This window comes from Eleginops maclovinus, chromosome 14 (assembly GCF_036324505.1).
Source record: "Eleginops maclovinus isolate JMC-PN-2008 ecotype Puerto Natales chromosome 14, JC_Emac_rtc_rv5, whole genome shotgun sequence".
NCBI classification, from domain to species: Eukaryota; Metazoa; Chordata; class Actinopteri; order Perciformes; family Eleginopidae; genus Eleginops; species Eleginops maclovinus.
Genome location: NC_086362.1, coordinates 3,565,204 through 3,582,649, shown reverse-complemented (window position 1 = coordinate 3,582,649; position 17,446 = coordinate 3,565,204). Strand labels below are relative to the sequence as shown.

General features: G+C 40.6%; 3 protein-coding genes and 1 long non-coding RNA gene across 6 annotated transcripts in view; 1 reads left to right on the top strand and 3 right to left on the bottom strand.

Annotated features, from left to right (window-relative positions):
* emc4 (ER membrane protein complex subunit 4) lies at positions 1 to 3,003 on the bottom strand. Its single transcript, XM_063900223.1, has 6 exons — positions 2,844 to 3,003; positions 2,136 to 2,277; positions 1,701 to 1,815; positions 1,467 to 1,620; positions 953 to 1,113; positions 1 to 472 (listed from the first exon to the last, which is right to left on the bottom strand). The coding sequence occupies exons 2-6, from the start codon at positions 2,234 to 2,236 to the stop codon at positions 437 to 439; spliced, it is 567 nt and encodes a 188-aa protein (XP_063756293.1). The 5' UTR covers positions 2,237 to 2,277; positions 2,844 to 3,003; the 3' UTR covers positions 1 to 436.
* Positions 3,004 to 3,343: 340 nt separating this feature from the next.
* si:cabz01101003.1 (ubiquitin carboxyl-terminal hydrolase CYLD) lies at positions 3,344 to 12,867 on the bottom strand. The gene is made up of 18 exons (XM_063900358.1): positions 12,348 to 12,867; positions 11,927 to 12,154; positions 10,889 to 11,006; positions 10,470 to 10,627; positions 9,699 to 10,166; positions 9,409 to 9,514; positions 8,750 to 8,986; positions 8,453 to 8,685; positions 8,026 to 8,191; positions 7,484 to 7,625; positions 6,818 to 6,934; positions 6,449 to 6,540; positions 6,160 to 6,223; positions 5,682 to 5,886; positions 5,482 to 5,590; positions 4,936 to 5,054; positions 4,481 to 4,688; positions 3,344 to 4,409 (listed from the first exon to the last, which is right to left on the bottom strand). The coding sequence occupies exons 2-18, from the start codon at positions 12,095 to 12,097 to the stop codon at positions 4,225 to 4,227; spliced, it is 2,898 nt and encodes a 965-aa protein (XP_063756428.1). The 5' UTR covers positions 12,098 to 12,154; positions 12,348 to 12,867; the 3' UTR covers positions 3,344 to 4,224.
* LOC134875743 (uncharacterized) overlaps positions 12,093 to 17,446 on the top strand; it is a 5,853-nt gene continuing 499 nt past the window's right edge. Inside the window, exons 1-3 of one of the 2 annotated variants that reach the window (XR_010167275.1) lie at positions 12,093 to 12,225; positions 12,396 to 13,110; positions 13,210 to 13,303. This is a non-coding gene — a long non-coding RNA (uncharacterized LOC134875743). Of the gene's footprint in view, positions 13,111 to 13,209; positions 13,304 to 17,446 lie in introns of both variants that reach the window. The other variant, XR_010167274.1, reaches the window with a different exon arrangement.
* Positions 15,803 to 17,446, bottom strand: part of LOC134875741 (adenylate cyclase type 2-like) — a 17,500-nt gene continuing 15,856 nt past the window's right edge. For both annotated transcript variants that reach the window (XM_063900356.1, XM_063900357.1), the window contains exon 26: positions 15,803 to 16,933. In XM_063900356.1, the coding sequence (XP_063756426.1) occupies positions 16,799 to 16,933 (135 nt within the window). In that variant the 3' untranslated portion in view covers positions 15,803 to 16,798. The remainder of the gene's footprint in view (positions 16,934 to 17,446) is intronic.

The following is a 17,446-nucleotide window of genomic DNA, read 5'->3' as shown; positions in this document are numbered from 1 at the left end:
TCTTTTCAAGGTTTTTATTCATTTTATAGAACATTCTCATGTAGCAAATCAGTATAAGTTAAACAGACTCATAAATTACAAAACAGTTTAGTAAATGTAACTGGCAAGCATGCTGAAATCATGCGTCAGAGAATCAAAAGAATGGGAAATAAGAAGAAAAAACTAAATTATTAGAATAAAACCTAACATTATTTACTTACTAAGTTATGTTTTAATGATGTAAATAATTGTGTATTCTGTCCGATAACTTTAAAACTATGTTATTTCAACTGGAAAGAAATGAAAAATCATTATGATGATCTGCTGGCTTTTAAACCTTTGTGAAAACATCAACAGGAAACAACAGAAGTCTTCATGGAGTAAATAATAAGTGAAGAATTTACATTATATAACCTCTGTAAATATCTGAATCTGGTATAAGAACGCTCCATCCTCTTCACAACACCATGCCTCCACCCATGATCTCCATCCTCTGCAGGGAAGGAAAGGAAATGGTCAGATCGAGCCTGTGTTTGGCTTTTACAAAAAACAAACATTAGATTGACTTTATTTATGATGAATATTAGTTGTGGTTCCATTATTACTCAGTGTATTGTTATCAGTTTTTATTTATTTATACTTTTTGGCTGTTATATTTTCTTATTACTCTATGTTTTATTAACTTGTCATGGTAAAATACAAATAAATTACAAATTAAATAAAGAAATACTTCCCAGAATTAAGTACAGCAAAAAATAAGGGTTCCAAAAATACTTGTCATTAGAGCATGACCTTTATATAACAAATACAAATCTTGATTGGATTATATTGTCAATTATTTGTGTTACTGTGCAATTACAAAATGGGCTTGATCCGCAGCCAGGATTAAAACTGGAAAAGCTTGATTCGTTAAGAGGTATTGTAAGAAAATTAAAGAAGCAACAACGGAACATGAGACATTGTGTGCATTTACCTCAGGCGGTCCTATGAAAGCCAGCCAATCAGAAGAGTGTGTGGGGAGCAGTCCCATTGATTGACACTTGTAGATAGCCAATGCCGAGCCCAGCAGGTTTCCCACCAGGTAGACGAGGCCCTGAAGCCACTGCTGACTGGAGCTCTCCAACAGCTTGAAGGCTGGGACACAAACAGACACGCAAGAGAATGAAATGGGGATGGGGGAAACAGGAGAATTGACACAGCTATGTTCAAAGGTTCAAAGGCTTCATTGTGCATGAAAAGTAAACTATTTACAAGTAAAATAGAATAAGACGAGCTAAATATAGGATGTAAAAGGAAATGCTGTACAGGGAAATAAAATACTGCTTATGTATATGTGGTGACGGGTGCAGGAGCTCAACTTAAGCTACACTTTGAATATTTATATATTTAATACCGCAGGTGATAAACATTGATCTGGAAAAACAAAAACCCATGGTGATATTCAAAGGACTGATTTCCATATTGAGCTTTGAATGGTGGATACTCACTGGCAGACATGGACATGAGTGCCTGAATGGGCCTCCAGGCCATCATGCACACCATCATGATGGGGAAGATGGAGATGGTGTTGCCCGACATGTACATGATGAACAGGTTCATGGGGATCTGCTTCAGGGGCCCGAGAGCCACGTCCCAACAACGCTGTACGACAAAAGATCAGATATTCAGAGGAAGATTAAGGTTTTTATTTAGTTTATTAGAGGCTCTCCTCCGGGCTTTACCTTCTCCACCAGGTTCTTGTCTGTCTCCTGGATGCTGGTGTCGGGGACGGGTTTCTCTGAGTAACCGATGGGGTAAACGACATCTCCCTGACCGCCCTGACGGTCACCACGACTCCTGCAACACAGAGAGTTTAGCTTTATTCTCTGAGAACGACTGTGACTCTTTTAGATCCTTTATCTTTTTTGTTGAGAGACATAAACAGGCGTGGATGGACTGGCTGAATGAAAATCTCAATCAGGAAGTCTGACGCACGTTTACAGAAGTGTAGAGGATTGTTCTGTGTGTCAGATAAAGTCTTACATAGTTTCAAATGTTACACGGACTATTACTTGAGGGAGACAGCTTCAAGTGTCTCTTTAGATTTCCTAGATGTCAGTATTGAGTGTATGTAGAGTATTTGATATATAGATGGAGGTGTTTGGATGTTTGTTTACCTGGTGTTGCCCATGCTCAGCTCCAGAGCCCACTTCATCCTCCTGGCTCCGCCTCCTCTCGTCGACAGAGCTCCTCCTCCTTGTCCCCCTGGAGACGCCATGGCAACCCGCTTCACTGCTGGACCTCAGAGACAGAAAGCAGCTACATAAAGAGAATAAGAAAAAACAACTGTAAGTCGGATGGGATTTAAAAGAGTCGTTATATTTCATCCAGCTCCTTACCACTGCTGTAAAAACTGGGCTTGCTACTGATTTTAAGCCCACTTTTTTCCAGTATGCTTATCATTAAAATGTAAAATACATGTATAACATATTTTGGGAAATGCATTTATTGTTTTGCAGCTTCAATCACGACAACATATCATATTTGTGTTTACTTTCAAAATATGGAGCTGTTAATATGTGAATAGCATAAGGTCAAATGTCATGCCTATTGAGTTAATTAAATCTCGCTTCGTTAATCGAATTAAAAAGCCAAAAGGGGGCTGCCATAAGCACAGTATATTCATAATGAAGCTGATGCAACGGTGCATTTTTCTCTACTACAAAACAATGTTAGCATGACACTTCAAACCGTAAAAAGGAAATTAAATTAGACTTAACACGACGCTAATTATGATGCTATCATCACTTCGTCGTTGTTGTGAACTCAAACATGACGTTATATCTAAAACAAACAAACGCACTGCCACTTAACATTCATCTTACCTTATAAGAGCATCCAAATCACTGCTATATGGTTTATTTATCGTGTTTTTTGATGAAATTAGTGAAATTGTATCTTGCTGTGCTGGGGAACAAACCGACCATCCGTCGCTCACTGTTTCCGGGGCACGCAACGGTGACGCGATGACGCTGCATCCGGATATTGCGTCACGGTTATATTGTAAACATGCCATACTAACAACGTGCCTTTCAGATATTTCACAATACAATTGAAACGAACCGGAGTATACATATAAAAAACACAAAACAATAGAAACTCTTTATCCCACATTTTACTAGAAATGATATCGCATATCACAACCTTGTTTATTTTCTTTTAATAATTGTAATCAGATAAATACTTTTATATTTTTGTAAATTAAGGTATTTTATTTTTAATTTCTTTACTATAATTTGGTGTAAGTGTTTGTATGTACCGTATTGTACCTTGTTTGTAGCTTGTAGAAACATTTCAATAAAAAAAAAGATAAATATAAACAAAGTAGAATAGCATGAAAGCATTTATTTTTCTGGACAATGTCCCCATTGTTTGTGGTTGTACTATATTAAACAACCTGTAAACAATTCAAACATTTAAACATATTTGTGCAATCTTTACAGTCGGATAAGACAATGCTGATATATACACACACATACTGATATGTAAATGAAGCAGTGCAAATTTAAATTGTAAAGTGTGTTATATGATACAGTCACAGCAGTTATTAACAGCAAATATTAAGGCACAGGTAAACTCGGGTGTAAAAATACAGTACTGCCACCCATGAGACTAACGCATCATTAAATACACACAGTAAGTGCTCTGAAACTACAGGCTGTTTGTTCATAAGGCACATTAGATCATACTGCTTATGTCAAGTACACTGAGCCCATAGTACATTTTAGATATAAATCTGTTCTGAGAAAAGTCAGTTTTAGTCAAAATTATTAACATGTAAGTTCAGAAAAAGGTACTAAATGCATTTTCCAATTACAGAGAGCTAAGCGTCCAATTGGCTGAAAAATAAATACTCCACTGTCAACACTCTTTTTAACATCTGGATTAAAAAACACTTCAATTGTTTTCTATCCAAGAAGCCAGGAATTGCATTCTGTAACATCAGTATAAGTTTAGGTTACATTGTACACAACATACATAGGTGGAAGTAGAATCCCCGGGTATTTGTTTTTCAGGAAATTGGAGGCACAAACTGAGGCTTGAATCTCGAAGAGGCATTTTACTGCATAGTGCGAACAGAGCCAGAAAAATAATTGACTGGATAAAGTAACAAGGGCTCACATTATCATTACTCAAAAGTTAATATTTTGCAAAGAGACTGTTTTGTTCCATGCTCAGATCAGTGTGCATGTGTGTGTGTGTGTTTCACTTGTACAGGCTGAGATCAGGGCTGTGGTACAGACACATGTAGGAGTCACACAGCAGGCGGCGGGCCGACTCCCGGATGGAGGCGGGATCAACTCTGCTCAGCTCCTGCTCTGATAGGCTGAGGAAGCGGCCAACCTCCGGACACGCCTTCACATGGGGGATGTTGAAGCCGTTCTGCCCTCCTAGGTTTGAGAAAACATGGTTTAACAGTGCTCGTTCTGATGGTCTTCAGTCTAATTGAGGGGTCTCTTACCTTCCCGGTCTGCCATGCTGTCAAAAAACAGCCAGTCGGTTGGGAGGGGTCCGTGCTTTACGAAGCTAACGTAATGGCTGGTTTCGATGCACGTCACGGCGAAGAGAGACATCCGCTGCCGGGCGCTTTGCAGAGGGCCAGTCCAAGGACCCCCAGGGACGGAAATATTTATGGGATGGTGGGACGCCCGATTCCTGTGACTATGAACCTGTGGAAAGAAATACAGATATAGTCTGTTATGTCTAATATCTGTTTCCTTGTGTCTTATCTCGATGTTATTGTAACGTATTATAGAAACATAAAGCAATCAAACCACTGCAGCCACAAAAATACTAAGTCAAATAAATAAATACATTGTCATTTTGCACAGGATCCAGTAGCTGCAACGATCAAATCCTTTAAACCTGCAAGTCATTGCTCTTTTTAGAGTCAGGTCTGTGGTAGGAGGTGGGTACCTGTGTGTTACAGGTGGGGCAGTACTGTTTGAGATGGCCGGGAGTGATGTCGGGGTCTTCGTAACACTGGAAACACTCCCACTCAGCCACAGCCTGACAGATACTGCACTGCCTCAGAGCTAGGGAGACGGAGAGAGACAAAAACACTTCAGCTGAAAAGGAAGAACAAAAACTGATGTGAATGAAGCCAGTTCTTTTGCATGGGCTACACTGGAATAGAGTGGTGCAGGAATGAGTCCTAAAACCTGGGTATGAGTCAGCTTTTTACTACTTCTGGTTCCATCATCTCGAAGTTAATGCTAGTTTTTTTTTTACTTCTTGCGATTGCATTTACGCTCCAAAAACCAAGAGCATCATAAACGTGTCTTTGTCAAAGATGTTAATATTTCAAAACCCCATTGCTCTTTCATGTGAGGAACCCCTTAAGTTGCTAACTTCCAGGTCAGACAATATACATCCTCATTACACAACTCTATTCAAAAAGACCAAATATGGAAAACCAGTCACAAACCAAAATGCTACTAAAATACAGATTATTTCCCTTACTGTCATCTAGCAGGTCTGTGATGTCCAGGCTGAGGGTCGGGAGGATGGCGTCAAACATTTTGTAGTCCTTTCCAAAGCGAGGCATGAGCAGCAAGAGGCAGGAGGGAGCCTGGTGGGGGGGGTGGACATTGAATACACATGATCTTTCATCTCAAAATATGAAAAAAAAGTAATTCATTTTAACAACTTATTTCTGCTACCTCGACGAATTTGAGGCCTGCATGGAGGAAGGAGGACTCCAGCAGCGTCTGGACACTGGCTACTCTCATCCGACTGGGCGAGGGCGGGGCCAGAGGGATGGGGGAGCCGATGGGGGAGATGGGTAAGGGCGAGGTGGGAGAGGGAGGAAGTGTAGGCGGGAAGAGCTGGTACAGGTGACACTTCTGAGGCTGCTGAGTCATCGATCTGTAAGAAGGACAGGGAAGATTTGAAGATTTAATGAAGAGTAGATTCTTTAGAACACACCTTAGATTTTATAAAGAGGTAAATTAAGCAAATCAGAAAGATAAAGTAAAAACAGGTCATATGATGCAGGTATTGGACGTAAAACATTAGAGGAGAGTCTGTCAATCATCTTTAAACGGCTTTTAGAATATTAAACAAACAAGTGGTCTGTGTGACAGTGAACCAGGGTGTGTGTGTGGTGTGTGGTGTGTGTGTGAGCAGCCAGGACATCACCTGATCTTGAGGAGCGGCTCGACTTGGAGGAGCTGGAAAAGCTTGTTGAGGAACTCTTCAGGATCTGACGGACAGAACAACATTCCTCAGTGTGATCTCACACACACACTCTCTCTCTCTCTCTCTCTCTCTCTCACACTCACACTCACGCTCACACTCACACTCACACTCACACTCACACTCACACTCACACTCACACTCACACATACACACACACACTCTCTCTCTCACTCTCTCTCTCACACTCACACTCACGCTCACACTCACACTCACACATACACACACACACCTTTCTCCTGGTTGGTGAAACCCATGTTGATGTTTGCCGCCTCCAGCAGTCGCCGCAGAGCCATCGTCTTACTGGCACACACGTAGCCATACCTTAAAACACACAGATGTTAGAGCCTAGTATTTAACACAATCAGGTCAGAACTTCTGGGATTGTTAGATTTACAAATTAAATGTCAGAAATCCTCTGGTTTTTTTTGCAGTTTTACCCCCCCTCCATGTATCTGTCAGACTGTCACATTACATCAAAAGGCCTTGTGGGGACATTAAATCATGGAGCAGCAGGAGGAACCTCAGAAGAACAAGCAGTATCAGTATAAGTATTATTGTTAGAGATGGTGCATCACCAGTAGAAAAGCAATGTACCCACCTTCTGAGGGGGTTGACGATCTCACAGCGCAGCAGGTCCTGAGCCTGACTGGAGTCGGTGTCAGGGTCAGAGGGCAACAACAGAACCCAGTCTGCAGAACTGCAGCAGGAGAACAGGCTGCAGAGAAACACACAGGTGAGGACAGAACATAGGTCACAGGTGTCAAAACAGCTGCAAGATTCAGCGATTTTGAATGCCGACAAGGAACGGCAGTGTATAAAAAAATATTCTACAGAAAACAATGAAAAAGGACGTTTCTCTGAATCAGATACTTTAAGTTTTAATCCCGGGAAATATTTTGGAAAGTCGATACATTTAAAGATGTAATATAAAAAAGATTTAAAAATCATAAAAATACTTTAATTTAAATGAGGTAGTCCAAATAAGAATGTGTAATATTAAATAAAACAAATACATTTATTAAAATCATTTAAAGTAAAACCTGAAATAGAATGATTTTGATAAAAAACAAAATGAGGAAAAGTTTTATCATTTTTAAACATTAACGCAAGAATAACTTGAACACTCTGAAAAGTAAGTTTTAAAACCTCAGTTCAATGTGTATACCAGTTTAAAGCGTCGACACACATCGTCTTAAACGTAGAACAAATAAAAACTGAAAAGGAAAAACCTTCACTTTGACCTTCAACAGCGTTGTGTTGTTACCTGAACAGCGTAGCGTCCAGGTAACAAGAATTGAGGTGTCCCTGAATGCCTCTCTTCCAGCCCTGGTAGAGCTCAGCGGCCTCCTCCCCCTCCAGAGGGGGGGAGTGATCCTCCACCCGCTCACTGCCCCACTCTGCAAACGCTGGGAGACACAGGAGACAGTGTTACAGCGTAAATCATTTACTATAGACACACAGGACAGACGTCAAAGCTGCAGGAGGAAGGAATTTATAGTTCCACTAAAAGTGGTTGGAACTAAAATCTCCTTAGAGTTTCTTTTTACAGTAATTACACATCAGAATCACAACGCTTCAAATTGAGTTGATTTTATATTAAATACAATTTAAATAAAAGGATACCATAAAATGAAGATGTAATGTTTTTAAAGACAAATACAAAAATTATTATTATTATCTAAAATCCAAAAATGATTTTAAAATAAATGAATTATTAGAATGTGCACATTGTACTGATATATATAACATTTATGACAATTTATACGGGGGTGTATTACTATCAATAAGATATCGATGCCATCCTACCTATGGAGTTGCATCGCTCCACTTGATTGACAGGTGTCTCGGGGGCGGGGAATCTGGAGTCCCGCCTGCAGTTGCGGAGCTTCACAAACAGCCCCTTGTTGGCCGGGCAACGGAAGTGACGTTCACCCAGGTAACTGCCGTCCGTCCCTGCAGACAGATCCTGGTCCTGACACGCACACACACACAGGGAGGGTTTTATAAACAACCCTATATGGTTAATGCTGCAGATGTTTCCATTCATTTGTGATGTCTAAACCTTTAATTAGAAACTAAATGCTTCAATAAATAAAACTTCTTCACTCCAGAGTCCCAGAATACATTAATGTTATTGCTAAGTTTAAACTAAATGAATAAACTATATTAATTACATTTCTAAATAAAACACATGGTGGTTGTTTTTTTAACAGCTTAATAACTGAGATCTCACCAGCTCAATTCCTGCCACCGGCTCCACCACCCCACTGATCCGACCAATCCAGCGAATGACCCCAAAAAGGGGCGGGTCGTTCACTTCCACCATGGAGCCCACCTCCAGCCCCCCATCCAGCCCCGCTTCTCCGTCCTCCTCCACAGCCTCACTGCTGAACGGAGAACTCAGCGGTGGGGAGGGAGGGCGGTGAACGCCGTTGGTGTGATGGGGATGCTCGGTGGGGGTGTGAGGGGAGGTGTGAGTGGGGGTGAGTGGGGGTGTGAGTTGGGGTGTGAGTGGGGGTGAAGTTTGGGGATGTCGGGCTGCGGGGTTTGGGAGTGGGCAGAGGGGGAAGCAGCGGCTTGTTGTTGGGTTTGGGTGGCGGCAGCGGAGGAACCTTAACCAACTGTCTGCCGCCGGGGGGCATCAGGGCGACTTTGGGAGCAGAGTGGGGGGCTGGCAGGGGGACAGGTTTGATGACGGGGGGTGGCGCCGACTTCAGGATGGATTTGGTCACTTGGTGTGGAGGGGTGTGACGGTGGGGTTTCGGCTCTGGGGATAAAATGGAAGAAGAGTTAGAATGAATTCATATTATTTTATTTATTATTATTTAAATATGCACGTTTTTACTTTTGGTGTTATAGATATATTTCTGTTGCATTTAATTTATATTTAATTGTACTTTTGTACTTATTATTATAAATACTTTTGTAAAAACACAATTTCCCCACCAGATTAAACATCTGTAAATATATACATCTCTCTTTTATGCATAGTTTGGTTTATCATCCAGCAGATCGAGCAAGCATTGAACAATTCTGATTAAATAAATGAGGGGTGAATTTGACTGAACTGTTTCAGCGATGGGTTCCTGGTATGGATACGGTCACTTTATCTTTTAACCTGATTATAAAGGGCTGTGGACGTATTCTTCACTTCAATGCGAGTGTGTTTTTGTGATATCGTTGCCGTACCTGAGGAAACCTTGTTGATAGGCACTAATGCTCCGTAGAGCAGAGAGGGAATGTGGCAGAGCTTCTCTCCTTTATAGAGGCCGTCCCAGTGCCCGGCAGGAGCGTCCTGTAACACAGAGTCAATCACACAGCTGCTACACCAGGAGAAGAGACTTCAAATGAGTGGAAGAATATCAGTATAAACGGTGCCTGATAAGGAATCAGGTGATAAGGGTTGCAAAAACTACCATAATCACATAGTGGCTGCAGCAAAAGTTCTACATATTTTTGATCTCCTGTGTCGTACTGACCAGCAGGATTCCGACGTGCATCCCTAAGGAGGAGTGACCGGGCAGCAGACCACAGAAGCGAACCTCCCCCCCGTAGACTTTGTCCTCCTTGGGGAAAACTACCCTCTGTCCCACATGGAGCGGCGGAGGCGACGCAGGAGCTCGGACCTGCACCTGGTTCTGTGCTGTGATGGGCGCTGACTCCGCCGTCCGGGCGAGGATGCCGACAGGGGGGCTGCTGGGGCTCTGGTGCTGGAAACTGATGTGACGGCTCTGGTGCTGAGGATGCTGGCGCTCGTGTTGCCCGTTGCTGTGGCGTTGGTGGTCTCGCTCCCGGGCTCGCTCCTGTGCCTCGTAGACGTGGGTGCGGGACCACTGTCGGAGGCGGATGTGGCTGACGGGCAAGAAGAGGGCGCAGGCTTCAGGGCAGGTGAAGAGCCGGTTGCCCTTAAAGGAGCCGTTGCTCGTTCCTTTACCGGCGGCTGAGCCCTGCAGAGGACACACACAGGGGTAAACATAGTATTCTGATTCTGATCATCTTTAAAATCAAAGCAAAGCCATGAAAAGCTTTCCGTAAATGTCTTTAGTGTACTTTTTATTATTTTCAGCCCAAATTGGTAAAAGGGATTCACATAAGTGAGGCATGCATGATATAAAGAGCTAGTGTTTACTAATTGTATTTAATGGATTTCACATTCACTCTCCACCTAACGAGGTATCAGAGATGTATTGGATTGGATTAAAACGTTGATATTAAAAGGTGTCACATTCATGTCCTCCTTTCAAGTTTACCTTGAGCTGTACCCCAAAATACACAGCGCTGCTCGCTCTGGTGCGCGGCCCGATGTATTTAAGCTCTGCCTCCGCCAGCTCATCCTCTTGGCCTACTTGGACCCAGAGCAGAGAATCGACCGGCAAAGACGCAAAAGTCTGCAGCTTCCCCGAATCGTCTGGAAAATACAGGACAAAGGCAAACTTAGAATAGATGGAAGAAAGAGATACCGGTATGCAAAATGTACAATTGAAAAAGTAGTTCTGCTATTTGTTCAACATCATATGGATCACATGTTCCAGATTCAGAAACACAATGTTCTTTTATGTCAAACAATTAGTACTTAACATGTAACACTCTACAACACTTTAAGGGTTGTAACTACTGTAATATTTGTACTTCCTCTATCATCACTGCTGGTTACGATTGAAGGCATTACTTAGAAGCTTTAGTCTGGCCCAAGGATCAGGCACAGCCTCCAACAGGCCGCTGAGGTCGGACGGGACTTCCAGCAGAAACTTCCTCTCTATTTTCAACATCAGCTCATTGTCTAACACCTGTGGTGAAAAACAAAAGGCAGAGAGAGAAAGAAAAACTTGAGCAAGAGGAAAGAACTCAGCAGTGAGTGTGAAGGAACCACAGAGTACCACACTCAGAGGAAGTGAGATTAAGGTTAAACACCATTTAAAAAAGGGTGACTCAACAACATGTGTTGGAACTCTCATTTAAACTGCAGCACAGTGCCATGACAGTGGGAACATTTGAGCATTTAAAGGGAATTAAACCAGTAGTAGGTTGGCGTTAAAATGCCACAACGTTCGCACCTTAAACAGCCTTTGACATCAAGAGACTTTTAAAATCCAGTTAGACAAGGAGAATTATTTCATCTCATATGACATCAATTACATCATTTATTGGTTTTAAATGTAAGGTGGAATAAAACCTTTTAATATGGAACACGAAATAACTAAGAGCCACCACATGATAGAAAATACATACAAGAAAATAAAATGAACAAATAAATATAAATATATAATAGAATTGGGTTTTTTTTAAATCAATGATGTCTGGATTTTACACATACATTGTATATTGTAGGTTATTTTGGGTTAAAGTCACTGTGGGTTCTGTGGTTTAAATTGCTGCAAGATAAATGTCCCAAGTATATTTTTAAATCCATTTATTGTGCATATTAAATACATGATAACCTACATGCACCTTGGTATGAATGCATAAAGAACATTATATTGGGAAGAATAAAATAAAATGGGAAGTTAGTATGGGCTGGTTTCTAAAGCCTGCATAATTAGGCAAACTAGCTGAGTAATCCATGCATACAATATAAGATCAAGTTTATTTTAGGCTCACAGTATGAAGTGCATGCTGGATAAATGATGAATCTTTTCCTATGCTTTTCTAACCGACACTTATGTAAATAGAAATGGATAGTCTGGCTTCTAAATTAATGTGTTTATACCTTGACCCAGTAGCTATCGCCTCTGCTCTTGCCCGCCTCTTGCTCCTGGCAGATGAACCCCCGCTGCAGCCGAATGGGACCGTCCAGCTGGTCCTGCACCTTCAGGTCGGTCGAGATCAAGAACATTTTTGGGGGGCGTCGCTTCCTGGTATGCTCATGAGCCCCTGACATTTTAGGCGTGCCTTTTCTATAGCCGGGTTCACGAAGCAATTATGTCCATTATGTAAGCTGTGAAATATATTAACAGTGGTTTCAAAACAACAACAAGGAGTGTCAAAGTGCGAGTTCACCTTCGACAGGTAACTCTAAACTTTCTTCATTCAAACGGAGGTCCATTTTTCAAAACAAACTATATTTTCGACGGACAAATCACATGGCTTACTGTGTTTGAAAAATATGTAGGGTTTAATAAAATACTCACCAACTTCATCAACTCTGAACGTCAAGCTATGTCCCTTCACATTTAAAGGCGCTATGCTTCAATAACAACAAACAGCACCGTGAAGCAGGAAGCAGCGTGACTGTCATCAGCGGCAGCCAATGGCAAGTGAGGAAAGTTCACCAGGAGAGTTGTGTCAGCCAATCAGAGCGCACGTGGGCGTTCCGAGACTGCGGGAAATTCCACTGTTCTTCACACGCAATGTAGTTTTTATGCAAAAATCTGATGTATCTGAGAACATTTCTCTTTCTCACTTTCTGACTCTGTGGCAGAAACCCTGATTCACGCATTCATCACCTCCTGCCTAGACTACCGCAATGGAGTCCTGGTCCGGGGTTCCCAGCAAAACCCTGGAGAGGCTCCAGTACGTACAGATCTCTGCCGCCAGGGTTCTCACCCACACCAAGCCATGCCAGCACATCCTCTCTTCTCTTTCCAGGACACGAGGCGCTGCAGGGCGGCTGGTGAAGATGACTCCATGTCAGCGCCAAACTTCCTGACCAGAGAACGAGTGCAAGCAGTGCCCACCAACACCTTGAGAGCAATGACAGGGAGGGGAGTGACAGGGGAGGAACTCTGATCTAGAAGCTTGTGAGACATTTGGTGTTACAGATGATGTTCACATTTTATTTCCCAGCTCACTTCATAACCCTGCAGAGGAAGAACTCACAGGCTCTGCTGTACTGACGCTGCAACCAGAGACACAATAAGAAAACACCTAATTCATCCTGAGGTTTAAAAAAATGTATATATGTGAAACGTGTGACAAAAAAGAACAAATATTCTGATGAAAAAACATACATGTATCTTCTCTTCTGATGTTCTTATTCCTCTGTGGTTGCAGCTTCCTGTTTGTGCTCGACTACTTCAGCATCAACTCCTGCATCAATCCCATCATCCTCTTCTTCGTCTCCAAGAAGTTCAAAAACTGGTTCAAGGTAAATATGAGAGTCAGTCCGGGGTCAGAGGTCGTGACGTGAGAGTCTGCATTTTTGGGCTTTAGAATATCACCAGTGATAAACATATAAGAGGTCGTGACGTCTGATAAAAAGGAAATGGGACGTGACCTTTCAAAGGAAAAGTACACTTAAAGGTCACTTTTTAACGTCTGAGAAAATAAGACATTTATTTTATCGGAGACCTAAAGTTAACATGTTTTTTTGTACGTTTTATCTTTTAAACAATCAAAGCACCTCAAGCCTCGGCCCCTGATTAGAACAGTCTTTAGGTATCTCGCCTTTACTGTACGTAAAAACCTGAGTATTTATTTGGAAAAAAGTCAATAAATTAAAAGCATACAAGTATGATTAACTTTAAATACTAAAGTTAAGGTCCTTCAAAATACTAAAGTTAAGGTCCTTCAAAATACTAAAGTTAATGTCCTTCAAAATACTAAAGTTAAGGTCCTTCAAAATACTAAAGTTAAGGTCCTTCAAAATACTAAAGTTAAGGTCCTTCAAAATACTAAAGTTAAGGTCCTTCAAAATACTAAAGTTAAGGTCCTTCAAAATACTAAAGTTAAGGTCCTTCAAAATACTAAAGTTAAGGTCCTTCAAAATACTAAAGTTAAGGTCCTTCAAAATACTAAAGTTAAGGTCCTTCAAAATACTAAAGTTAAGGTCCTTCAAATACTAAGTTAAGGTCCTTCAAAATAGTTAAGGTCCTTCAAAATACTAAGTTAAGGTCCTTCAAGGTCCTTCAAAAATACTAAGTTAAGGTCCTTCAAAATACAAGTTAAGTCCTCAAATATAAAGTAAGTCCTTCAATACTAAATTAGGTCCTTCAAAATACTAAGTGGTGGAAGAAGAACCTGGAGCCTTTACTTTAGTAGAAGTACACATAGTATTTTTGTTAAAATACTAAAGTAAAAGTGCTGAATTGCAAATAGCTTAAGTAGAAGTAGAACATGGTCATCAGATAGAGTTCTCAGTCTGCATCATAGCACTTTTATTCAGTATTATATTAAAACAAATACATAAAAGCATTTACTGCTGTAGTTTCTCACTGAGGGCCAATTTACTCTCATCTGTAGATTGTGAATCACGGATTATGGGTTATAAGTAACTTTCTGAATAACCGTTCAACACATTGAACTTATATTGCATTAACATTTCCTCTGCAGTAAATCTGTCTGTGTGTCTCCGTCTGTCTGACATCCTGTCTGTGTTGCTGCAAACATGAAAAAAACATGAAACAGACGAGTGAAAATCACTAACCCCCCTGCCTCCATGCAGACTGGTGGGATGGTGAGATGTCACCGTGGCAAACAGTCAGCCAACAGGGCAGAAAATGATGTAAGAGAAGAAGTACTTCATTAATCATCAGCATAAAGCAGAACCAGGCAATGCACGTAATTCCAAATTAAAAAGTGGAAATAAACCAAATATATTTTCTCTTAATTCCAGTTTAGTTTTATTTATATTTTGAGATGTTTATATTGCATGTAATTATAATAAATATAATATATAATGATGTATTCATTTATTTTATTCATTTCTTAATGGAGAAACATTTCTAAGTTGGCTCATCATCCCAAAAAGTTCTCTTATTAGTCTCCACTCATAGAAGTAGAAGCAGTGCTCCCTCTATGAAAGCCCTGCTGGTTAATAAGCAAATGACACTGAGAGTAATTGAGAGGAACATACAAGTAAACTAAACACAGACACAGCGACAGGAAGCAGAGGGTCAGCTGCTGCTGGTTTGAAGCCTCAACAGGACTCGTTATTGGAGGCTTTGCAGAGAATAGATCGGATTCAGATTGGTTCTGCAGGGTTAGTGCTGATGCCTTTTGGTTCTGGTCCTGTCTCTAGAGTACATGAGGTGTAAACATGAGTCAGCGATATTTAAAGGTGGCTTTTCTTTAATTGACCATATCCAACAGATTGAGGAACTTTTCAATTTAATATTTTTGCACACAAAAGATAAAACTGTAAAATGTCAAGGAACTTGTTCTAATAAATGTCAAACAAACAAACAAACAAACAAACAACACTAAGAAAACTGAGCATAAAATGCTATTGTGACTGAGTCTTTAACCCTGATCCCACACACACTAAACCTTCATATACTGTCTCTATGTACCGTATACCGTCTGCTCTGCTGTATAAATCTATGTGTGTGTTGCTGCGTTTTTTTTGTTGGTCTTTTATGGATCATTTGAATTAATCAGGAATATTTTATCAAGAATTTCCCACGGAATTACGCCCGTTTATTCACGCGTACAAACGGGCAAAAAAGGCCTGTTTTTACACAAATAACACATTGAATTACGGGCGCATTATGGCACTCTGCTTCTGAAATCCACACACAGAAAATAGTTATACTTTTGTATTAGTTTATAAATAAAATAAAAAAGTTCCCCTTTAATGAACATACACTTCTTTCTTACATTCACACTTCGCATCCTCGAGAAATATACTTAAAGAAAACGAGAAATATTCAAGAAACAATTGGATTGTAATGCAGAACTACAACATGTAGAACAACATAGAACGTAAAAGTGCAATATCAAATGTGCTTTATCAGACTTTTCATGGCACACTAATCTTTATGTTAATCTTAAATCAACGTGGTTCCCGCACAGCTCTCCGTCTCCAGCAGTGAGCGATCGTACTCCTTACTTTATATGGATTGTGACACCTTCTGTAAACAATGTGTACTTGTGGACGTTTGTGGGGTGCGAGAGCAGTCAGATTTCATTCATAAAACCATCCAGGATTTCACAATAAAAGCATCTACGATTAGAGAACACGTGATACAGTACATGCTGTGTGTTTTTCCTTCTTCTTATGCTGTGAATATTCTCTTTACCCACCGTTTTGGAGGGTTGGGAACCTGTGGAAACACCAATCAGTGTCACATATCTATTTTTTTACCCAATTTTTCCTAAAGACTCTTCTGTAACATTGTTCAAACATAAATGCTCTTTTGTAACTCAGTAAAACCACAATGGAGTGAATAAAGTGTAAATAAGTCAAATAAAACAATGTAAATGGCAAGAATATTGATATAGATATTATTATTTTAGCTTATTTGAGGTATAAGCTACCTCTATAATATCCTTCATACAACATCTGTAACCTTTTTATCCCCAAAAATTAAAGGTACATGAACACCATTGGACAGTGCATGTAATTCAGCGATGTTAAATGTACCAAAAGAATAATTTCAGGTTGTATGTTCTCAGAATAATACAGTGTAAACAACGTGATGTGGTCCCTGAGGAGAAAGCTTTCAGTTTCCAGTTCTTCATTTACTCGGTCCGGATTGTATTTTGTCTCTCATCCAGAAGACGAAGGCAGCTCCTTAAAGTCAGAGCGGAGTTTGTGATGATCACAGGTGGGGTCATATGGTTCATTAAGACAAACATTAGCTGCTAATGTTTGGACTCCAGGTCTGAGTGATTAGTCTGTGTAGCACATCGACGGTGGAGCTCAGTACTGAGGGACTAAATGTTCCTTGTTGATGAAGTAGGTGGTGAGTTCCCCTTTGCCCTTGACGTTGACGACGCCTCTGAGAGTGACGGTGTATCCCACGCTCTCCACCATCTGGGCCGTCTCCTCCGTCACCTGGGAGAACACAGAGGATGTGTCACTGATTCAGAAACACCCATATTTCAACTGTAAAGAATAACAAACACACATGACTTATAGTATTAGCATTCTTTGCATCCCTTTAAGCATTTTAGCATGTATGGATTTCTTGAAAAAAGCTCTGTGTTTAAAACAAGCTTACAAGATGTTCACGTTCTGTTCCTCGTCATAAAATCAGTAACGACCCCACTGGTGAATGCCTACAGCTTTTACGCTTTAAAAAAAGGCGGTGGCTATAAGTGACTAAGACTATTAAAATGGCAAACATTAGCGGCCTCTTAACTTAGCGGCGGTGAGGTGGAGTCATGGGATTTACTTCATTTAAGATTTACTCATCGATCCCAAACTGGGAAAAGCAGCATGTCACATTACGTGAAAATAAAAAGAGTAAATAATAAACAAACAAAAACGGAAATATCAAAAAAAAAAAGTCAATTATATTCATGTTGACAGTGAAAGACAAACATCTGTAGACTGTGTTTATAGCCC